The sequence below is a fragment of the Bufo gargarizans genome, chromosome 1 (genome assembly GCF_014858855.1).
Source record: "Bufo gargarizans isolate SCDJY-AF-19 chromosome 1, ASM1485885v1, whole genome shotgun sequence".
Lineage (NCBI taxonomy): Eukaryota > Metazoa > Chordata > Amphibia > Anura > Bufonidae > Bufo > Bufo gargarizans.
Window position 1 is genome coordinate 378,524,743 of NC_058080.1, and position 23,855 is coordinate 378,548,597.

At 41.5% G+C, this 23,855-nt stretch overlaps 1 protein-coding gene across 1 annotated transcript in view; it reads left to right on the forward strand.

The window, feature by feature from the left end:
• LOC122920516 (F-BAR domain only protein 1-like) overlaps positions 1-23,855 on the forward strand; it is a 150,773-nt gene that overhangs the window by 74,637 nt on the left and 52,281 nt on the right. The window contains exons 4-17 of the mRNA XM_044270087.1: positions 2,908-2,982; positions 3,074-3,215; positions 4,608-4,760; positions 4,884-4,988; positions 7,503-7,601; positions 9,397-9,493; positions 10,135-10,179; positions 16,532-16,604; positions 16,692-16,716; positions 17,157-17,214; positions 22,538-22,725; positions 22,822-22,846; positions 22,958-23,014; positions 23,103-23,154. Of these exons, the coding sequence (XP_044126022.1) occupies positions 2,908-2,982; positions 3,074-3,215; positions 4,608-4,760; positions 4,884-4,988; positions 7,503-7,601; positions 9,397-9,493; positions 10,135-10,179; positions 16,532-16,604; positions 16,692-16,716; positions 17,157-17,214; positions 22,538-22,725; positions 22,822-22,846; positions 22,958-23,014; positions 23,103-23,154 (1,194 nt within the window). The remainder of the gene's footprint in view (positions 1-2,907; positions 2,983-3,073; positions 3,216-4,607; positions 4,761-4,883; positions 4,989-7,502; positions 7,602-9,396; positions 9,494-10,134; positions 10,180-16,531; positions 16,605-16,691; positions 16,717-17,156; positions 17,215-22,537; positions 22,726-22,821; positions 22,847-22,957; positions 23,015-23,102; positions 23,155-23,855) is intronic.

Genomic DNA, 23,855 nt, shown 5'->3' on the forward strand with positions numbered 1-23,855 from the left:
CCCTCTGTAATGTCTCCTTTTGTGGCTGCTGCCCCCATACTGTAATGTCTTCTTGTGGCTGTGCTGCTGCCCCCATACTGTAATGTCTCCTTGTGGCTGCTGCCCCGGCGAATATTGCCATACAGTGTGACAATTAATGTCTCCAAGTTGTGGCTGCCTGGCCGCTGCCCCAAGCCAATGTCTCCTTGTGGCCCCCATTTTCCCCATAAAGTATAATGTCTCCTTGTGGCTGCCCTCATATGTCTCCTTGTGGCCCCCATACAGTATGTCTCCTGCTGGCTTCCCCATACAGTAGAACGTCTCCTTGTGGCCTCCATACAGTATAATGTCTCCTTGTTATACTGTATGGAGGCCACGTCTCCTTGTGGCCACCCATACAGTATAATGTCTCCTTGTGGCCACCCATACAGTATAATGTCTCCTTGTGGCACCCCATACAGTATAATGTCTCCTTGTGGCTGCCCCCATAAAGTATAATGTCTCCTTGTGGCTGCCCCCATACAATGTAACATACAGTGTAACGTCTCCTTGTGGCTGCCCCCATACAGTGTAACGTCTCCTTGTGGCTGCCCCCATACAGTGTAACGTCTCCTTGTGGCTGCCCCCATACAGTATAATGTCTCCTTGTGGCTGCCCCCATACAGTATAATGTCCCCTTGTGGCTTCCCCCATACAGTGTAACCTCCCCTTGTGGCTTCCCCCATACAGTGTAACCTCCCCTTGTGGCTTCCCCCATACAGTGTAACCTCCCCTTGTGGCTTCCCCCATACAGTGTAACCTCCCCTTGTGGCTTCCCCCATACAGTGTAACCTCCCCTTGTGGCTGCCCCCATACAGTGTAACGTCTCCTTGTGGCTGCCCCCATACAGTGTAACGTCTCCTTGTGGCTGCCCCCATACAGTGTAACGTCTCCTTGTGGCTGCCCCCATACAGTGTAACGTCTCCTTGTGGCTGCCCCCATACAGTGTAACGTCTCCTTGTGGCTGCCCCCATACAGTGTAACGTCTCCTTGTGGCTGCCCCCATACAGTGTAACGTCTCCATGTTGCAGTTTGCAAATCACAGATCTTCAAAATGTGGATACCAGCTGTTTGCATCCCCATGCTGGCGGATTAACCCCTCGGATGCTGCAATCAATGCAGACAGCCACATCTAGGGGTTTTACAGAGGGAGTGGGCTCCCTCTCTTAACGCATTGGCTCCCCTCGATTGCATTAGGGCTCAGTGCCCGTGCTGTGGACCGCAAATTGCTTGAACGGGTCTGTGATCTGGAACATACGGCCAAAGATAGAATATATTCTTTGTAGTGCTTCATGCATGCATTGTGACTGTTATAGGCCTCCGTTGCTGGCAGGCCCTGAGGTCTTTTAACACGACTGTACCGGCTCAGTGCCCATATTGCGAACTGTAAACAGTGGATCCACAATTTGCGGGCACTTCGGATGCGAACCTTTTGACTTTATTGGGTCTGTGATCCGCAAAATACAACCAAAGATAGGGCTTCACCTATCTGTTGTGGTGCAGAGACACAGATCGGAAGCCCATGTAACTGCTGTGATGTCAAAATGCTCACACTAACCCTTGATAAATAAAATGAGGGGTGTAGTTTTCAAAATAGGGTCACCTTATTGGTAGCCCAGAGTCTCTGCAAATGTAATATAGTGGCCCCCAAAAATTCCAGAAAAATCTATGCTTAAAAAGCCAAATGGCACTCCTTCCCTTCTGAGCCCTGCTGTATGCCCATACAGGAGCCTATGTCCACATTTATGGCATTTCTGTACCTAGTAGAACCCACTTATCAATTCAAGTAGTGTGAATATCAGTTGGCACAAGCTAGGCACCCTATATTGAGCACTGAAATGCTGAAAACATGCAATTCTCAATTTGCATTGCCTGCTGCTCGTGAATTTCTGCAAAATACTCACTCCACCTCTTAAAACCTCGAGGGGAGAAGTTTCCAAAATGGGGTCACTTCTCAGGGGTTCCATTTTATTTCACCCCAGAGCCACTACAGTTGTCAGCAAAAGTGGTGTGAATCGCCACATAGGGCCTCAGATGCTCTTGTCCTCTTTAACTCTTGAGCCCTGTTGTATGTCCAGGCAATTCCTGATCCCTTTTGAGCTACACAGCAAAGGGCCACATATCCAATCATTGGCTGACATGGGTCACCACTGTGTTCAGTGATTGGATGAGCATTAGTTTCTTGTTGAACGGCACCGTGAAGGAGAGACCAGTGGGGTAATGGGAAGGGGGATAGGTGAGTATCACCTTTTTGTTTTGTTTTGTTTTTGTTTCAATTTACAACCCCTTCAAGTCCATGGTTCTGCTGCATGATTTGGGTTCAGCTATTCAGACAAGCAAGCTGTCCGGTGCCCGATTTGTGCCCTCTGGACATATGCATGTATTTGGACTATTAGAAACATAAATTTCTAATAGTCTAAATCAATGAACCCAAATACTTCTTACAACCTTATCTGAAGTTTTTAGAAAGAATCTTGCTGGTGCCTGACACACCAAGGGCTATTAAAGCATGTTCTTGATCACAGAGCAGGACGAAATATCCTTATTTTCCAGCCAAACGCTGAGTCATTTCTTTTGAAGTCTGATAATGTTTTCACTGTTGCCCTGTTGAAGAGGATATGTAAGAGTTACAGCACTAACTAGTCTGTTGCTTTTCAACACAATACTGTTATGTAAAGGAACATATAATGGAAAAAAGGACCAGAAGAATTGTTAGCCATTGATAAGTAAACTGATTTGAAAAAGTCTATGTAAGGATTCAAAATGTATTTCTAAATTCTGTCTTACTGAACTGTTTTATACCTATCCAATCGCCAATGAATACTATTTTGGCTAAGAATACGATGATTCCTGCTATGCCTGACCACTGTATATATGTCTGACTTTCAGGGCAGCTGTGGAGGAGGCATATTCCAAATCTATGCAAAAATTGTCCAAGATGGTCAGCAGTGGAAGCCACCTGGGGTAACTGATGATACATTGACATAGGAAATGAACTTCTATTTGGCAATATTTCTTCTGTCATCATTCCGAATCTGTTCTTCCTCTTCTGCAGAACGTTCGCCCCAATGTGGGAGATGTTTCGGGTCTCTTCAGACAAGCTGGCCCTCTGCCATTTAGAACTAAGCAAGAAGCTGCATGAGTTAATAAAGGATATCAACAAGTATGGAGACGAACAAGTGAAAGTTCATAAAAAAGTAGGTCACATTAATCCAGAAACGAGTTGGAAAACCTATTTGTGATTCCTGGTGTCATTTAGATTACTTATTGACCTCTGAAGTTTCTGTAATATGAGGGTTAAATGCTATTGCAGCACAGTGTGTTAAAAAAATTATCCCATGGAGCATACTAGCTTTAAAGCTTTGATTTCTGGTTCACAGAGAAGATGAATTGTCAGTAATGGAGAAGACATGTTAAAGAGAACCTCTTGCCACAAATTGCAGTGCAATCTGCAAGCAGCATTTTATAGAGCAGGAGGAGCTGAGCAGATCAATGTGTATATATAGTTTTGTGATAAAAGATTTAGTAAAACTTGTAATTTATATAGGCTAAAAGTTTGGACAAACCCTTTTAACTGGTGTAATTTGTAGAAAATTGACTTCCAGTGTGAACCGCACATCGCCGGCACTAATAGAACATGTCCTATTCTTGTCCACAATTGCGGACAAGAATAGGACATGTTCTATTTTTTTCCGGAACGGAAATGCGGACCCGGAAGTGCGGGTGCGCATTTCCAGAGCCAGGCCGCACATCGTGCGGCCCCATAGAAATAAATGGGTCCGCAATTCCGGAGCGAATTTGCGGAATGAAATTGTGGACGTGTGAATGGGGCCTAAATTGGGAGGGAGGCTGTATTTGGGGGAGGAAACCTTTTTAGATGCCATTTTAAAATCCGCCATATTGAATTCAGCTCAAGTTTTTCCAATGGGAAGGTGGTCATGTGATAGGAGTCTTGGCTAGAATTTACTCAGAAACAGACTGGAAGTATCCGTTTTGACCTAGCTTTACCCATTTTGAGTTAAGCAAGGTCAAAGCTTCCTAACGTGCTTTACATGACGTGTTCTATGTGTCTGCCATTTTGCCGAATGCACATGGTTGAATGTTTAATCCGGACTTTGTGAACACGCTGAAAAAGTGCAGGTGATATTTCTTCACAACACTGTAGGATTCGCCATTCTCAGGGGATCCATAGTAATGAGTAAGGGGGCATTCACAGGACCATAATTTCGGTCTGCACTCAATCTGCATTATTTTGTGGATCGGATGTGGACTCATTCATTTCAATGGGACCACGAATGATACGGACAGCACACTGTGTGCTGTAAGCATCCTTATGTCCATTTCGCAACCCTGCAAAAAAAATAAAAAATAGAACATGTCTTTATACTGGATGGGACATTTCTAACAAAGGGCTGATCAGCAGAATGCACAAGGTTGATACCTGTATTTTGTGAACTGCAAAACGGATACGGTCGTGTGAAGGCCCCCCTAAGCTTTTCAAATTTTTATTTTTTTATTTTACTTTATATAATAACGTATGTCTCACTCTGTAGGTTCATGCAAATACTAATTTGCAACTTTCTCTTAAGGCCAAAGAGGAGATGTCTGGCACTTTAGAGGTTATTCAGCTGCTGCAGTGTAGCTCTCAGCTTCTGCAGAAAACCAGAGACCACTACTGTAGCAGATTTGCAGAGCAGGAACGTCTTAGGAGGGAAGGAGCACCACAGAAGGAGATGGACAAGGTAAAAATGTTAGCTAGAATGATAAGCATCTATAAGACCATACTGTTGATCAGCCAGATGTCTTGAGGAGCTCAGTATACATTTTTGTTAATGGTTTTTCTCTATGTCATCTAAATTTGTCAGGCAGAGCACAAAACCCAAAAAGCAGCAGAGTCGCTTCGTGGTTCAGTGGAAAAATACAACACTGTACGTAAGGAGTTTGAGGAAAAGATGCTGCAGTCTGCTCAGGTTTGTGACCTCCTTATTGAAAAACTTTCCCTCTTGGTGCATGTTGTAAAAATATATACTTGCAACGTTCATCAGATTTTCATGTTGGTTTTGCTGAACCAAAGAGGAACCCATAGGGAAAAGTTCAGTGCACATTGTGCTCGAAGCTTTTACTCACACCCATTCCTATTGAAGCTATCTCATGAGAATTTGGTATCTATCTGAATCTTAACATGAACATCTAAAGGATTAAAATGTAGCACAAGTACCATATTTTTTGCTTTTTAAGAATCTGAGGACCCTGATCATAAGACTCACCTAGGTTTTAGAGGAAGAAAATAAGAAAAAAATATTTTTCACTAGACTTCAGATCTGACCCCCAATCTTTATCAGACCTCAGATCAGACCCCCTTCCCCCAATTAGACACACAGTCTTGATCAGACCCCCTCACCCATTAGACACTGTCTTTATTAGACCTCAGATCAGACAGTAAAATAAATAAAATACTTACCTCTCCTGCTCTGGACGGTGCACGCTTCCTGCACTCGCCACTTCCTGGTCTTCTGCACTGTCACCTGACATCTCTACATGCACTACCTCCTGATGTTATATGGAGTCAGGACACAGAGCAGCAGGCTCCCGGAAGAAGACCAGGAAGCGGTGAGTACAGCCATCACTATCAGTGCTTTACTCACCGCTCTCTACGTTCCTGCATAGTAACGAGTGCTTCCATAATAAAAACACTCAGTAGTATTCATTTTATGAGGCGCACTGCCATTTCCCCCCAATTTTGGGGCAAAAAAGTGCATCTTACAAAGCGGAAAATACGGTAATCTTACTATGCAAGGTTCTACTGTAAATTATAATGTTTGCAGGATTGGCTTCCTTGCCCAGATTATAGGACTGCTTTAACTGTTAGTTTTGTATGTTGCCATCACCTCTGGGGAGACCTTGACCAAACCGCATTAATGAAAGTACAAATGTAACTAGAGCGGTACCAGAACCAGAGTTTTTGTGTGTTGTTTTCTGTTCTTGGCATCCAGCTAAATATTTTTTTTTGAGAGGAGTATTGTAAGCTGTCATCTATAAAAAGCTGCTCTCGGCAAGTGGATATTGTAGGCGGTGTTGCCTGCAACCTTATCATAGACTTGCTTTTAGCGGCTGTCATCTGGTGTGTTTTAAATAACCCTTACAAAATATTATCCTCTATATTTTTCAAATTTACAACTCTCCTCTCCTAAAACTTGTGTGATTTTACTATTAAAGAGGTTGTTGTCCAGTAACAAACACTTATTCTCCATCCACACCATGCTGTGGCCCACACTAATCACAAAAACGCTTGGCCCTGTGCTCCCCTGTTTTACTGGAGCGATTGGTCATGCATGCTCGCTGTATGGGAATGCTGGAGGTAACCACAAGTACAAGCGTTTAGCTACCTCCAGCAGTCTCTCACATGTGTGACCACCGCTGCATTCTACGGGGTGAACCGGGGGCTTCTGCTCTTGTGGGGACCACAGTGGTCAGACCATTAGTATTTAGACACTTATTCCCTGTCCTGTGCATAGGGGATTAATCTTTTTCATGACACAACTCCTTTAAAAGAAACACTAAACCTTGAAATTAAAGGGAAATGTCTAGGTTTAACAAATCACTTGCCAATCTTGTAGAAACCCAGAAGAGAAATGTGCATTTTTCACACCTTTAAATTATTTTTAGCTAGAGTCGCGTGACTAAATCTGGCTGTAGACTTGTTGTTCATAGTGGGTCGTTGAAAGCTGTTGTTGTGGGTGACAATACCATCACTTAAAATGACAAATCGCCTATTGATCTCTGGTGCAATCTGTTCCCTGCTCTGAGTTTTGCTCATTCATGATAACTGGCCTATGTAAAAAGTGCATGAGCGAACATTCATTGGTGACCATGTCTTTCAGCTGGCTCCTAAAATCATTTCTGTGCAGCAGATTGTGCTATTTAAACAGCAGATCTGCTGCCCAGAAACAATGGTTTTCTGTGAGGGAAAGCAGTCACCATAGCCATCCTCTCCTCTGACCATCAGGCAATTATCTGGAACGTTTGGTTAGTGCCTGTTAATTGCCTAAAACGACGGTCCATGTTTAAGGCTTCATGCGCACAATTGTATTTTTCATCTGTGTGCTATCCATGTTTTCTTGCAGATAGCAAACTGACCCATTGATTCCTGTGAGGCAATGTACACAGCCTTGTTTTTTGTAAATTTGTGTGGCCATGCCACAAATTATAGAACATATCCTATTCTGGTCCATATTGCAAACAAGAATAGTGCTTTCTATTAGATGGAAGTAAGGAAAATGCAGGATGCCCACAAAAGAGAACTGAATTTTGCAGACCAAAATATAGACCTGGCTGTGTGCATGAAGGCTAGATTTATGAAATCCATTGCTTCACCTTGATCAGAGGAAAATATAACTCTGAAATGTCTTTCTCATATACTAATTGTTTTCTCCAACTAACCATGGCACTTGGAGCGGACATTTCATTTTCCTCCTCTCTTTTAGTTATTTCAAGACACAGAGGCAGCTCACCTCACACAAATGAAGCGGCTTGTTGCAGCATATTCACATTCTGTTGAGGATACTCATGTACAGATTGGGCAGGTGAGTGCTTACAGTTTCTTTAGTCTTTGTTGGGCTACTTTCACATCTGTGCTTTCCCTTTCCACTATTGAGATCCGTCATAGGGGGGGGGGGGGGGGGGGGGGGGGACTGATTCAGTTTTGTCCCCTTTTATTGTCAATTGGGACAAAACTGAACTGAAGGGAATGGAGTGCACCAGAATGGATTCCGTTCCGTTTCATTGCGTTCCCATGACGCACACAAAAGCCCTGCAAGCAGTGTTATTGAGTGCGTCATGGGATGTGGAGCAAGACTGATCCGCCATGACTCATGGTGACGGATCCGTTTTCTGACACAAAAGAAAACTGCTCCGTCCTCCGTTGACTTGACTTACAGTGGTTTTAAAGACTGATCCGTCATAGGCATTTTAGAAATAATACAACCGGATCCGTTTATAATGGATGCAGACGTTTGTATTATCTAGACGGAAGCGTTTTTGCTGATCCATGACGATCCAGCAAAAACGCAGATGTGAAAGTAGCCTTCTTTCTTTAACCTCAAGGGCGGACTGGGAACTTAAAGTGGTCCTGGAATAAAAACTAAGTGTTTTAGGTAGATCCAAATTGACAGAAAGCAGGGTCCACACAAGTGGGTGGGCCAATAGTAATACAACAAAATACCTCCCTAGAAGAGACTAAGACCATAGTGCAACACAATAAGCTGCCCCAGCAGCATCAAACAGCACCGTGCAGCACAAAAATACGTTCTCAGAAGCTGCTTCTCTGTGGTGGCTGACCCTACTCCATTTGCCTCCAAATGGCAATGCAGTTGAATTCAGGAATCAGGAGGAATCTGTGGTCACAGGCCAGGTACCTCACTACTTGGCGCTCCAGCATTGATTAAATCTAGGATCGGCAGATCATTACTTACCTGGCTAGCAACCATGAGGAAGGCCTGGGCAGCCCCATGGGCATCAGCCCACTGGGAAATTTCCCGGTAGAGTCTATGGCCAGTACACCCCTGTTTGCCTCATGCTTTTTCTGTGAACTGTCCCCTTTTGCTATAGACTTTTAGCCTATTTAGATGCAGAATTCTTAAAGGGAATCTGTCAGGAGTTTCGGTTCAACAACTATGTTATACTGCGAATTACTGTGGCGTTTAAAAACAAGCCAGGAATCGGAAAGAATTGGCTCTCCACTGACTTCTCCATGCTTTGCTTGCTGTTAGGTAGATACCTCTCAGCCTGATGAAGCATCTCCATTCCTGTTTGTAACCAGGTTGCCTGCTGGTATTTCATGATGCCTGTGGTTCTGGCGGCATGAAACTCCTGATAGGTCCTTTTAAACATATTTACAATTTTTTTTTCCTCAGAAATAGCACGACTCTTGTCTATAGGATGTATTTGGTATTGCAGCTCTGCTCCATTCACTAGGCCTTGCCAAGTGGCAATGAATCTAGCACTGTGATGTTTTTCTATTTTCTCTTTGCCACATCATTTCCTCCCTTTCCATAATAATCATTTCCATCATTTCCAAACATTATCTTGTTTGTAAAATGTATGCATAAAAAAACCAACACCTATATTCTTCCAAAAGCATATTGTGTGATACTATTAATTATACCGATTTTTGGAAGGCTACTGTTCATCTTCCCTTCTTTTCAGACTATTGCATAGGCAGGGCTTTATGGTTATACATTTTTTTTATTTGTGGTCTTACGTAGAATATTGACCTGGGTTTGTATTTAATGTCTGTTCTAACACACATGTTTCCAACTGTGACTTTGTAAATTAAATGCAAAACAATTTCTACATCACATTTTTGTCTTGTTTTGACAGGTTCAGGAAGAGTTCAAACACAACATGGAAAATGTGGCCATAGAGAAGCTGATCAGGAAGTTTGCAGAGAGTAACGGGACAGGAACAGAGCGGCCCGGTAAGAGCATTATGCAGATAGATGGGGATTGTTTAGTATAAAATAGTCATGACTTAAAGGGTAACTGTCATGTTTTTGTCAAAAAATCAATTTTTGCATATGTTACTGCTGCTGCAGCAATATACATAAAGCAATCTTTAGTTTCTTCACATACTACTGTTTTCCTTGAGTTTTTCCCTTAGTTATGGCTGTTTAAACATTTGCAATATAAGGACCTTCTCAAGATGGCTCCTCTGCCAGTTCTCTGAGGCCAAAACTGCTTTCCCTCACTTCCCATACACACTTGCTGTAGCCAGCAGTTCCCTGCCAGCCAATCAGAATGGATTACTGAGAGACACGCCTCCTCACTCTGAAGCCTAATGCAGGTATGCAGTGTGAATTGTCTGTCTTCTTAGCCAGAGACGGACAAGTCATAGCAACTGTCTTAAGGGGGCAGTGGAAGGGGACAGGGGATATTAATGTAAGCTGTTATTATAGGGTAATTACAGATCTTTTGACAATCATTGACAGACTAACTCAGGTATACATGCCTAGTTCTAATAAACTAGCAAATACAATAAAAATATGACAGTTACCCTTTAAGTGCTCTAGGATTGTTTCTTCAGGTCTATAGCTTTGACTTTGTGCTCTTTTTATTTCAGAGGCTGTGGAATTTGAAGGTTTCCGCTTCCCAACATCTTTAGAAGGTATCTTTTCGCTATTAAAGTAAACTATTTTGAACATATTTATTGTATTGTGTATGTAATGATTAGTAGGCTTTACAAAGACAAATGCATAATTAAGATAGAATCTGTCAGCCTATTTTTGCCCTCCAAACCATCCATAGTACCTTTGTTACCATGATATGGTGTCTGGTGGTGTTCTTATCTTGTTTTTCTGACTTCTGAATGCACTAAAAATTATCTTTCTTTCTCGCTCTTGCTGTGTGACAGCAAGCCATTTCAAGTGAAGGTGGCCTGCAACTACTGCCTTGAAGTCAAGCTAACCCCATCTAAACCCTGCCCCTTCTCATTTGGCTGGGCATGTCTTGGGCATACACCATTGTGTAGCACTGTTGGCACATGTGCAGTAAAGATAGGTGTACACATTCCAGCTTCAGTTCCTCACTGCGTAATTCTATTCTCGAGCATGCTCTTGGAGTTTGGAGCATGCGCAACTAACACCTTGAAAAATCCAGCGTTACTACTTATGCGCTGACAGCACCACACAGCTTGAGAAAGACCATGATGGTCGAAACGTCGCATTTTTGTTGGTGAATAAATCCTGCATAATTGAAGACAAGCGAGTGCTGCGGTTTTACATATACGACGCATCCAAGGGGGATCTTCAGACTGGCTCCCAACACGGCTGGCACCACCACAAGAAAGGTTTCATTTTTTCATTGTGCTGCTATTAACATTTTTTCTAGGAGTTCAAGGGATGGCATTCCCAGTGCTTAAAGGGAATCTGTCACCTGCTTTTACCATTTTAAGCTGGCACCATCGCTATGTTGACTAAAGTACCTTATTTCCAGCAGTCTTCTTTTTACTTATTTTCGTTTTGTAGTTTTGATATAAAAGTGATTTTTATGGTATGCTAATTAGGGTCCAAGGTTTCCAGAGGGGCGTTTTTTTTCTTTTGATGATCAGGAGGCGTTCTTGGGCACTGCAGGGGGCGTCACTGGGCACCAGCGAGTGAAAAAAACACCGGTGCCCAGTGACGCCCCCCTGCAGTGCCCAAAAACGTCTCCTGATCATCAAATGAAAAAAAACGCCCCTCTGGAAACCTTGGACCCTAATTAGCATAACATAAAAATCACTTTTATATCAAAACGAAAATAAGTAAAAAGAAGACTGCTGGAAATAAGGTACTTTAGTCAACATGGCGATGGTGCCAGCTTAAAATGGTAAAAGCAGGTGACAGATTCCCTTTAAGGCTGAGTTCACACGAGCGTGACAGATTTGGTCCGGATGCGTTCAGGGTGCGTTCAGTTAAACTCGCACCATTTTGCAAGCAAGTTCAGTCAGTTTTGGCTGCAATTGCGTTTAGTTGTTCAGTTTTTTCCGCGCGGGTGCAATGCGTTTTGATGCTTTTTTCACGCGCGTGATAAAAAACTGAAGGTTTACAAACAACATCTCCTAGCAACCATCAGTGAAAAACGCATTGCATCCGCACTTGCTTGCAGATGCAATGCGTTATTAACGCAGCCCCATTCACTTCTATGGAGCCAGGGCTGCGTGAAAAACGCAGAATATAGAACATGCTGCGATTTTAAAGCATTGCAGAAGTGATGCATGAAAAAAAATGCTCATGTGCACAGCCCCATTGAAATGAATGGGTCAGGATTCAGTGCAGGTGCAATGCGTTCACCTACTGCATTGCACCCGCGCGGAAATCTCGCCCGTGTGAACTCAGCCTAAGACTGTCAAAGGAGAAGGGCTAGGGTTTAGACGCGGTTACTTGATTTCAAGGCAGTAGTTCCCAGCCTCCTTGGGGGAGATTTATTATCTCCCTTGCGCCAGAAAAGTGGCTTTAAAAAGTCTCAAGTTGTGTGTTTGCCTTTTTAAATTTTAAAATTATGGGACTCAGAACTAAGGGTACTTTCACACTAGCGTCTTTAATGGATCCGGCAGGGTTCAGCAAAAATGCTTCCGTTACTGATAATACAACCGGCTGCATCCGTTATGAACAGATCTGGTTGTATTATCTTTAACATACCCAAGATGGATCCGTCATGAACTCCATTGAAAGGCAATGGAGGACGGATCCGTTTTCTATTGTGTCAGAGAAAGGGGATCCGTCCCCATTGACTTGCATTGGGGGGTCATGTCAGATCCGTCTTGCTCCGCATCCAAGGACGGAAAGCAAACTACAACATGTTGCCGTTTGCTCTCCGGTATGGGAATGCAACAAAACGGAACGGAATCCATTTTGGAGCATTCAGTTCCGTTTTGTCCCCATTGACAATGAAAGGGGGACAAAACTGAAGCGTTTTTTTTCCGGCATTGAGCCCCTATGATGGAACTCAATAACGGAAAACTTAAATGCTAGTGTGAAAGTAGCCTAATCCATAAAACTTTGTATCCACTTATATTAGAACTATATTTTGTCAAAAAGTTAACATCAAGTAAAGAGGAGAGGGCAAAATCCGCTAGATGGAAGATCGATATTGAAAAATAGCTGTGGTCAGTATTTCTAAATGTTCTTAGTGCAGCAGTGCCAGTACATTGTATCAATTCACTGCATACAGTCTACACGGATTATACCAGTTAATCCAGTGGAATTAATTAGAAGATATCCTAACCCTGTTAGCACATGTACACAAGACATGGTAACAGCAAAAATATATAAAGAATAACAGCGCACATATGATAAAGCATCTAAATATTAATAAACATACCCTGTGACATGGCTGTTACAATATACTTTGCATCAAGCGCAAACACATCCAGGTGAACGGATTGCCAGAGGATGCACCTACTTTGGGACGAGGCCTGTGCTTCATCATAAGATAGGCGCATCCTACGGCAGCGCAGGGGATATCAAGACCAGAGCAGAACGTCCCCGGTCTTGATAAATCTCTGTAGGGATTGACCGATTATTGGAAGTACTGATATTATCTGCCAATATTCGGTATCTGCATCGAACCTTGCCGATATACCGATAATGCGAATACTAGTAAGCCCTCCATTATGGAAGCGTGCACTAGTATGCATCGGGTGCCGGCAGCGGGGAAGAAGCGCAGCAAGCGCTTCCGATACTCTCCCTCCCTGGTCTTTTTTGATGGGGCCGGAGAACACAGGGGAGCGAGACGCCGGACCCGGAGATGAAGAGGAGCCGCGGCACAGGAGAGGTGAGGTGTTTTTTATTTTATTCATCTGTCTGATAGGGGTTAATAAAGGGCTGATCTGAGGTCTGATAGGGGTTAATAAAGTCAGTGAGGAGGGTGGAAGCGGGGATGGTGTGGAAATTGGCATTTGGCACTAGTATATATTAAATGTAAATTATAAATTGACTACCAACTAAGGGCTTTATTCATTTATAACTTACATTTATAATATACTAGTGCCAAATGAAAATTTCCACCACCTCCGTGACTACCAACTAATATAATATATATTATAAGATAATTTATACCAATATTTTATATCTGCTATCGGCCTGAAAGTTCACAGATTATCGGTATCTGCTTTTAAAAAATCATTATCGGTCGATCCCTAAATCTCCGCCCTTGACTTGGCTCATTAGCGGACGCAGGGAATAATGATCATTTTTAGTGCATTCAGGAGTCAGAAGAAAAAAAAAGAGCACCATCAAGATCCACATCATAACGGTAAAGATATTCTAGTTGTTTGGAGGGCAGAAACAGGCTGACAGCTTCCCTTTAGATTCAATCACACCTTATTACCTTCTCTTTGCCATCTGTTCAATGGCAATCTGCCTTCAAGCAATCCTCTTAGAAAGTATAGCGAGAGATGTGCCTTTATCTCTGGCATATTTTATGCATATATTCGAAAAATGGCATTGTTGCTTAAGGAGTGGTAGAGTAGAGTGGTATTTCTAATATCCAAAGCATCACAGTCAGTAAAGAGGCATGACTGGTTATGCTGGAGGTAAATGTGATAAAGAATCCACAAGCTGATACACCTCTATGCTTAGTCATGACACACAAACCATCAAACATAAGTTAAAGAATAGAAGCTATAATAGTCCTCATACACAATGCATTTCCACAACCCGCAAATTCCGCCATACAATAGAATGTATTCCAAACCACTCCTTTATTCATCCTTAGAAGTAAGAACGTTGGGGCACACTTATTAAAACTGTCTAACAAGAAAACTGTCTTAGTTGCCCATAGCAACTAATCAGAACTCTTCTTACATTTTAAGAAATGAAAGGTGAGCTCTGATTTGTTGCTGTGGCCAACTAAGACAGTTTTCCTATTAGACGGTTTTGAGAAATGTGCTCCATTATCTTTCGTATACACATTTCGTTCTGTCAGTTCAATTCCATTTTCGGGCTGTCCTTAATGAGCACAGTAGCAGCAGCAGCAATTCGGGGGAAATGCATTCCATTTTCGGGCTGTCCTTAATGAGCACAGTAGCAGCAGCAGCAATTCGGGGGAAATGCCCCCATTGGCTAAGGTTTACACAGACCATCAAAATTGAGATTTCCTGGGAATTAAATATTGACCTATTCTCATGATGGTTCAATGTCTGATTGGTGATGACCTGACTTCTAGCACCTCCATGGGTCATCTGTTTAAAACATTGATTGGATGAATGTTGTGGTCTCTTCATACTACATATACATTGTGTAGCGTCAGTGTCTGGTATTGCAGCTTAAGCCCATTCACTTGAATAGAATTGAGCTGCACAAAGGCCATGTGACCGATGGATGGGAAATCACAGGGTTCAGAGTAGTACTCTTTAAACAGATGATCAATGGAGGTGCTAGGAGTTGGACCCCCTTACTGATCAGATATTGCTAACCTATCCTGATGATGGGTCATCAATATTTAATTCCTGGAAAAGCCTTTAAAAAGGTTTGAATCTCTAAGTTCTTGCTGCCTTCAGCCACCACTAGACTGAGTTGACAGAAGATTCACTTATACAGCTCCTATTGATATGAATAATCCATATGCATGGAGCAGCTAAACTAGCAGCCACAGTCAGCCATCATTTTATTATTTATATATGAATTTAGGATCCCCAATAAAGAAGATTACTGTCAAAAACTAGAAAAGCTACAATTTCTGGGGAAATTGTTTTAAGTGTTCTTGCCTCCACCAGTAGTCTACAACTGGAGTGGGCGGAGTAACTGGGTGGAGTGGCTGGAGTAACTGTGGAAAGGTTGGACTGGGAAGAGTAACTTTTTGGAATGGCTAGAGTAACTGTGGAGTGTTTGGAGTGAGTAAAGATAGTAAACAGTACACTAACCAATTGATTGATCAAATTTATAAAGTGCACATGGCAAGCTTGATAGTGAGAAATGCATTTCAACTATTATTTATTTATATAGTGCATTTAATTGCAATGTTGTTGCCCAAAGTGCTTCACAGGTACATTAAAACATACATTTATAAAAACATTAGAAGCTGATTTATGTAGGTGGGCTTGAAAATGAGGGGGCGGTGTCAGTTCAGAAATCATGTCCTGATTTTTCAGCTCCCACTCTAGTTTTGAACATTCCGCCATTCATTCCTATCAGACCAATTTCGCCACACAAAATGGTTATGTTGTGTAAATAATGTGTGAGGCGTTAGGGTGGTAAATTGGGCTATAATAATAAGAATATATATGTGAGATAACAGTAAGTGGTCTTGCCATGCAATACTTAATAAAAACGACTTTGCTTCCAGCAGTTCCGTAAATTTTTACTTTATTTTTGGGTTCAGCTTCAGAGGAAAGCATTGACACCTTCTGCTGGGCTCATTTATGCAAGGATAATTCAAGTCTGTTCCCTTCTATATTCTTTGCTTAAAAACAGGAACAGATCCCAGCAAGTGATAAAAAGGAAATCCTTCCCTTTTGCTAAATAGTTTTACATTTCCCTGCTGTGTTCCATTTCCATTTAGTCCCCAAATATGGTAGATAATAAGATGTTATGTAGAGAACATTAAAGTGGTTGTCCAAGTTTAATTAAAAAAATAAAATAAAATTCAGCAATAGTAAATAGTCTGAAATAGCCAAGAAGTTATGCTCTGTGGCTTCCAGAGTTGCACGCCTGTCCTCCCTGCTGGTCTTTCATTTCTTGGGTGCAGCAATGACTTCCTATGCACACCATGTCACCGCTGCAGCCAATCACTGGCCTCAGAAATCTTGTATACTGTTAAAGCCAGCAATTGACTGAACAGTGCAGACAGGAAGATGACGTCAACGCTGCTGGACCACAGCGTAATGCTGGAAGCAGCAGAGGAAAAAAGTTTTTTTTTTAAACTTGGACAGCCCCTTGTAAGTGTATTCCAGTTTCCACTGCACAGATGGAGTGAGGCCTTTTAGCCTTTTAATCCCTTGTATTAATAGGTTCTCATGAAGATCTTCCTCTCTTACATAGGTGTAAAGCGTACATGGTCAAAGCCCTTTCGTATCCGGGGCTTAAGTAGAAGGGAGAAGGACACACAGCCGGTGTAAGAGTGCCACCAGTTACTTCTCACAGTAAAGAGATGGTTATTGCTGCTATGCATTTTCACTGATTATATATTCTCTTTTTACAGGGAACATACGGAGCCAGATTGTGTGGTAAGACAATGGAGTGTAGTATGTATATTTTTTTTCTTCCTTGTATATTCTTTTTAATCCATTTTCTGCTAAGGCTTGTCTTAATTCATGCCTTGAGGAATTGTTCATTCTTCCCCACTGTGATTCATATAAAATATAACTTTAATTGATATACTTTAAAATATTACCCGTATAAGATAAATTAATCATAATCATGATTATCGTTCATTTATCTTATAGGGGTGTAATATTTTAATGTGTATCAATAAAAGTTTATATGAATCAATGGGGACGTTTTTGCTTTTGATTGTTGGCTGTCTACTTCCTCTTGGCATATTTTTCACTACAGTGATTTAATTGTTTATATTTGCTAGAAAAAAGTATGAAAGTTATAGTTCATATGATATGTAAATTCATGTTGGGTAAAATATGATGTGATCTCTTTATTTTTTTTTCTATAGGATCTTCCTGATGTTGATGAAGAAGGTTTTACAAGACGCCCTGATGACAATGCAACCAGTATCCTTTGATAGGTCCAAAACTGATGAACCCGCAGTAATGTTTTGAATTCTGCAGCATTTTCTGCATGATCCTGACACAGACAATCCTGTAGGAATCCTGCAGAGTACACAGGGGTTAATATCCTGCTGATCTCCTTAGCTTTGGAGGGAAAGCAGTGGGTTTAGCTTTTTTTTTTGTTTTTTTTTCTGTCTGTAGTGGATATAAAAAAGCTGCGAAACAGTAGTTTCTAATCTATATATTTTTTTTAATTATTATTGCTCAAGCAAGGGGGTTACAAATAAGGTGATATGTCACCTTCATGTGCATCCAATAAAAGGTGGTTTATATACTGTAACACCAAAATGATACTAATGAAAATGTCAATTCCTCTCAAAAAAACAAGGCATCACACAACTGCATCAACAAATAATAAAAAATGGATATGGTGCGGAAAATGGCAGCGCAAAAACATATTTACAAAAATCTTACAAAAAAACAAGGCATTACACAACTCCATCAATTAATAAAAATTAGGACTTTATATGGCTTTAAAATAGTGTGAAAAAATGACCAAAAGAATAAAACTAGTATGTATTTTATACTGCATGGTGAACGCTGAAAAAAACAAAAACAAACCCTGAACAATGTCAGAATGATTTCCCATACCAAAAATGATTATGCCCTGATGTTCTCTGCGTAGTTTATGTATAACCCCAAATTATAAAATGAAATACCAGTAAAACTCCAAACAAGACAAACCAGATGAATATTCTAAGGCTTCATGCACATGACAATGTCCATATTTTTTTGCAAAGTATCCGCAAAATACAGATGCCTTCCGTGTGCATTCCACATTTTTCTCACTGCCATCATTAGAAGGGTCTACTCTCAAACGGACCAGAATAGGACATGTTTTATAATTTGCGGAACGGCCACTCTAACCCTGGGTTCACACCTGAGCGTTCCTCAAACGCGCGTTTTACGCACGTTTTTGTCGCGCGTTTTTATGTGCGTTTTTGTAATAGTAAACGCGCGTTTGACGTGCGTTTGTGTCATTGACTGCAGTGTCCTATGGCCACAAACGCGCGTCAAAACGCCCCAAAGAAGCTCAAGTACTTGTTTGAGCGTCGGGCGTTTTACAGCGCGTTCGTACGCGCTGTAAAACGCCCAGGTGTGAACCCTTCCCATAGGGAAGCATTGGTTTTCATGTCTTAAGCGTTTTACAGCGCGTTTGAACGCGCTGTAAAACGCTCAGGTGTGAACCCAGGGTAAGGGTACTTTCACACTAGCGTTTTTCTTTTCTGGCATAGCGTTCAGTCGTAGAGGCTCAATACCAGACAAGAACTGATCAGGCATATCCCCATGCATTCTGAATGGAGAGAAATCCGTTCAGGATGCATCAGGATGTCTTCAGTTCATTCTTTTTGACTGTTCAGGCCAGAGATAATACCGCAGCATGCCACGGTTTTATCTCCGGCCAAGAATCCGGAACACTTGCATTTTTTTTCCATAGGATCGTATCCGCCATTCATGTACGAGGTTCTGCAGTTATCTGCCAATGCTGTGTAAGTCACCATATGGGCCTCAAATGCTTATGATGCTTTTTCACTCCTGAGCCCTGTTGTACATCTAGGCCAAACATTAGCGCAACATGTAAGATGTTTCTAAAATTAGAGAACACAGAATGATAATTGGAAAGCAGTTTTTTCATGGTGGTACAGTCTTTCAGTGGACACTGAATTGGCATATCTGTGCAAAACTCTTCACCGTCCACTGTGCATTACTGCATATCACCTGTGGGGTCAAATGTATTACACCACTTGATGTATATGAAATGGGGTCACTAAATGGAAGGTTCCACTGTACTGGTAACCTTAGGGGCTCGATGGTGCCCAAAACTGTTTCAGCAAAATCTGCCCTACAAAAGCCAAATAGCGCTCCTTCCCTCGTAGGGTGTTTTTTTTTTCTCTTATATTCCTTGTGAAAATAAAGTTTCAGCTAAAACTACATATTTTTGGATGGAAGAATAAATGTAATTTTCATGGCCCAAAGCTAAAAAATATTCTACAAAATACCTTTGCAGTAAATATGCTCATTACACTCAGATGAATCTCACGAGACCCCCTGCAAACCTCTTGTGGTGCATTATTTTGTTTTTGGGCTTTGTAATAAATATGAGGTCCAGAAATCCAGTAGTCACTCCTTCAATTCAGATGGCTGAGAGTCAAGTAGCACACTAGGGCCATATATGGGATATTTTTGCAAACAAATACTCCATATGTGGTCTTTTGGGGTGTGTTGTAGAAAAAAATGGACTAAAATTGAATATCTGCAAACCTTTCTGAGAGACACCTAAAGGGTTAACAAACTTTCAAAATGCTGTTTTGAATACTTGGAGAGGTACAGTCTATAAAATATATACGTCTCTCAAAGGCACTTCAGAACCGAATTGATCATGAAAAATAGGTTTTGGAAATTTTCTTGGAAACCTTTAAAATTGCTGTTAAACCCATAAACATTGTAACATCCTACAATAAAAGTATGTTTGCAAAATGATGCCAGTATAAAGTAGACATATGGTTAGTCTGACAGGCAGAATAATTAATATTTTGAAAACGAGCACAAACATAATACGCCCCTCCAGCCGCTGCAGAATTTCATAACGCACATCTCAGCTGCTGCAGATCATTTATAATGCCCGACTCCGCTTCTGCAGGACCTCATAATACACATTTCAGTCAGTATTACATGTGGGAACACAACAGAAGAAAATCCAATTCACCCTTTGCTGCCACCACTGATACACAAATGGGATCCAGCATCCAGTGTAAGGAATGTGGGGTCCTTTTTATTATTTACATTGGATTTTCCCTTCAGTATTACAAGTGGGCATACAGTTTACATCAGAATACGCCATGTAAACAGATATTTACATGGCGTTATGCGCAGATGATGTTGTAGCAGACTGGGACTTCTGACTTCTGGGTTATTATCCCATTCCAGGTCAGTAGGGAAAGGAACAGGGCCGATTTTAGACAAAATGTGGCCCTGGGCAAAATTAAAATTGGGGCCCCCAATTCTGTAGTACTGCAGCAATGTCCTATTCAGTCAATTCAGAAAAATATAAAATGGAACACAGGAATAACTAAATCATACAGTCCCTACAAATGTGAAGAGGTGAAGGAGCACTATAGCTTCAGATTCAATAACTAATATAGGGGGTCATTTGTTAAACAGAAATACCCCTAAATTAGGTGTGTTTCTGGCGTTGATTGCGGCCGCAAGGTCCTTTGCGCTGCAATCTGCGACTTTTCCACGCTCACTCCAGTTATTTTTTAGTTTTGAGCGAAGGGGAGTGATTGGAATTTTTGTATATCTTTTTATATTTTTAAAAACTTTTTTTTTACATTTAGTTAGCCTATGGGATAATGGGTTATTAAGACCGGTGTTTATAGCTGGCATAATTTAAAAACAATTGGCCCCTGTCCCATATTGCTGCACTTCTTACCGCTAAGTCCCTCCTCTGCATTAAGTTATAAGTGGCCACTGCTGCTTGGCTTCTTATTTATGGTTCTCAACTTCTGACAGTGACAAATGTCAGATTTTAAAAATGGGGCTTTATTATAAAAGGCAAAATTGGCCTGCAGATAAGGTAGTGTAAAAGGCAAAGATGTTGGCTTTAATTGAGTTTTCATGTCGTACTGCAGATGGCACAGCAGGGAGGCTGTTGCTCCTGCCAGATGTCTTACAGTTTATCACAGGTTAGGGAGTAAAGACGCAGATTATCTCTAGTGACACACAAAGATTTTTGATATACAATATTTCTCAGTTTTAATTGTGATGTTAAGCAAAATAGGACCAAAGGAATAGAGGAAATGAAATGAAGTACAGGCCCAAGCTATAAATTTTTAAAATCAGAGAACTACATAAATGGAAATACTATTGGTCCGTTAGGAGAACGGGTTCTGTAAAGCTAAGGTTTATGATAATCCAGCATGACCCTATGTTCCATGCTGGGCTATTAGAATTGTATTTCTTTTATGCATTTCTTTAGTAGTTGTACAGTATAATGCAATCCTTTTAAACATCTTGGGGGAGATTTATCAATACTGGTGCAAAGGTTGCCCATAGCAACCATTTGAATTCCACCTTTCATTTTTCAGAGCTCCTTTTGGAAAATGAAAGGCTCCCTCTTATTAGTTGCTATGGCCAACCAGCCAGTTTTACCTTTGCACCAGTTTTTATAAACCTCCCCCCATTATCTTTAGAGGGAACCTATCACATTGAACATGCTGTCCAATCAAAAGAAATTTGTTAGGGAGCAGGAAGACCTGAGCAGATTGAGTGGTTCTACTCGGTGATTGACAACCTTGCCTATGCGACTGTGCATACAGACATAGTTGTCGGTCATTGAGTAGGACCTCCCCCATGACTCTTAAGCCCATATTAAGCAGGGATAAATTAAAGCTATGCTGAATCTCTAAAACTATGGGTGTCATTTACGATCAGAAATACACCTATATTAGGCCTATTTCTGGCGCAGAAGGGTTATTTGCGCCGCAATCTGCGGCTTTTCCCCTGCTCACACCAGGTCTAAAAAAGTGGGCGTGATGTGGCTCTTTTAGGCTTAGAAAATGGGCTAAATGTAAGACAGCTAGGAAACTGGCTTACATTTAGAGTGGCACTAGATGCGCCGAAGTTATGTACGGGCCGGCTCCTCTACATAACTTCGGCTGATCCACCTCCAGCTAAAGGGCTTATTAAGACCGGTGTCTAAAACAGCGGTCTTAATAAATGACCCCTTATGTATCTATGTGCTCCGCTCCTCCTGCTCTGGAACATGCTACCATTTGATCGGACACCATTTCCGACAGTTTCATCTAGAAAGTGTTGAGTATGAAAGTGAATTTTGGTAATGTCTCGGACTGGTTTGGTCATATACAGCAGTGTTTCCCAACCAGTGTGCCTCCAGCTGTTGCAAAACTACAACTCCCAGCATGCCCACACAGCCAAAGGCTGTCCGGGCATGCTGGGAGTTGTAGTTTTGCAACAGCTGGAGGCACACTGGTTGGGAAACACTGATATACAGTATATTCAATTTGTTTCCCCTAATAGCAGCCTCACGCTGCAGACATACATGCATTTAAAAGTACCAGTTTTTTTTGTTTTGTTTTTTTAAGTTGGTCCTAAATTTAGTGTGGTTTCATTTCCTAATATATCTGTATATGATATGGCCTGACAGAACTCTTTAGGAGTGCTTCTACACTAGCTAAACAGTCCCCTAATCATCCGGTCAGGAGAACAAATACGTCATGTGCTCTATACCTTAACCAAAACCCAGGAGAATCCTCAGTTGCCTGCTGCTCCTCTAGTGATTCTGATTTTGATGATGAAGAAGATGATGGACCTCGGCGTTACAAATTTCAGATAAAACCCCCACAGAGTGGAGAAAGAGAGGAAGATGAGGAAACGAAAATGAAAAGGCTGAGGGAGACTGTGGGGTGCTTGATGCAGCCACCTGCAGCAGTGGTAGATCAGATTCTATTAATATTTTTATGTATTTTGTGTTCTAGAGGGTTGCACTCCTTTTCACTAGTGACCTTTCTCCTGCCCTTTCACTTGCAGGTTTCTGTGAGGCGCCAGACCATTCGTGAGTATATAACACCTGAGCTGCAGTTTATTTTTATTTAATTGTCTCTTGTTTTTTAGACTTTTTGTTTTTTACGCATTTACTGGCATTTTTTCCCCCCGTGGAATTTAGGCACAGTGACAAATTCTGGAGCTTCATCTGCAGAAACGCAGCCTAATTGTCACACAGGTGTGTCTTCTCAACCTTCATTAATTGCTTTACTTCCTAAGCATTGATTGCATTGCACATTATAAGACCTCTACATATTTTCACACAGATAAACCTAATCTGGGGTTTTCCAACACCTCGCTATCCTCCGTTACCAACAGGTATACCAGTTATAATTGCATTTCTCTTACTTAGCTTGATTTTTAATGTAAAAAATAGAATTTTTATTTTTTACAGGGGTTATCCTCCAAAAATATCTGCAGTAATGCACTGTTGGCTTGAATTTTTGTGGGTGCACAGAAACTGGGCTTGAGTAGCTTGCTTCATGTGATCAATCGCCTCCCTGCATCTCCCAGAAGTCTTTTGTGCTGTCTTCATAGAGGTTCTGTCCATCAGATGGATGCCGGTGGAGGTCATGTGACAGACATATCATTCAGTCTGCTGCATACAAATATGCTGGACCCTCACTAAACTCCCAGCAGTGCAAATGCAGTTGGCAGGTACTGTGTATTTAAATGGAGGATACTAAGTGTCACATGACCCTACATCAGCGGCCATCTTATGGACAGGACCTCTGTGTGGACAGCCTAAAGACTTGCTCAACAAGGGAGCATACCTCATGACATATAGAAAATAGTGCAGAAAGTCGCCAAAGGCCATTTTAGGAACGCTCATATAATCATCTCACAAACCGGAAAGTGACCAACCACTTTAATAATTATATTGTAACTTATGGAAACAAGAAACATGGGATCTTGCCCGTTATAAGATTTTTTATTTTTTTTTAAGCTGTTCTAACAGGGAATGCAAAGATCCTATTGTCTGCAATGAGCAACAATGTTTACAACCAGTTTTAATACGT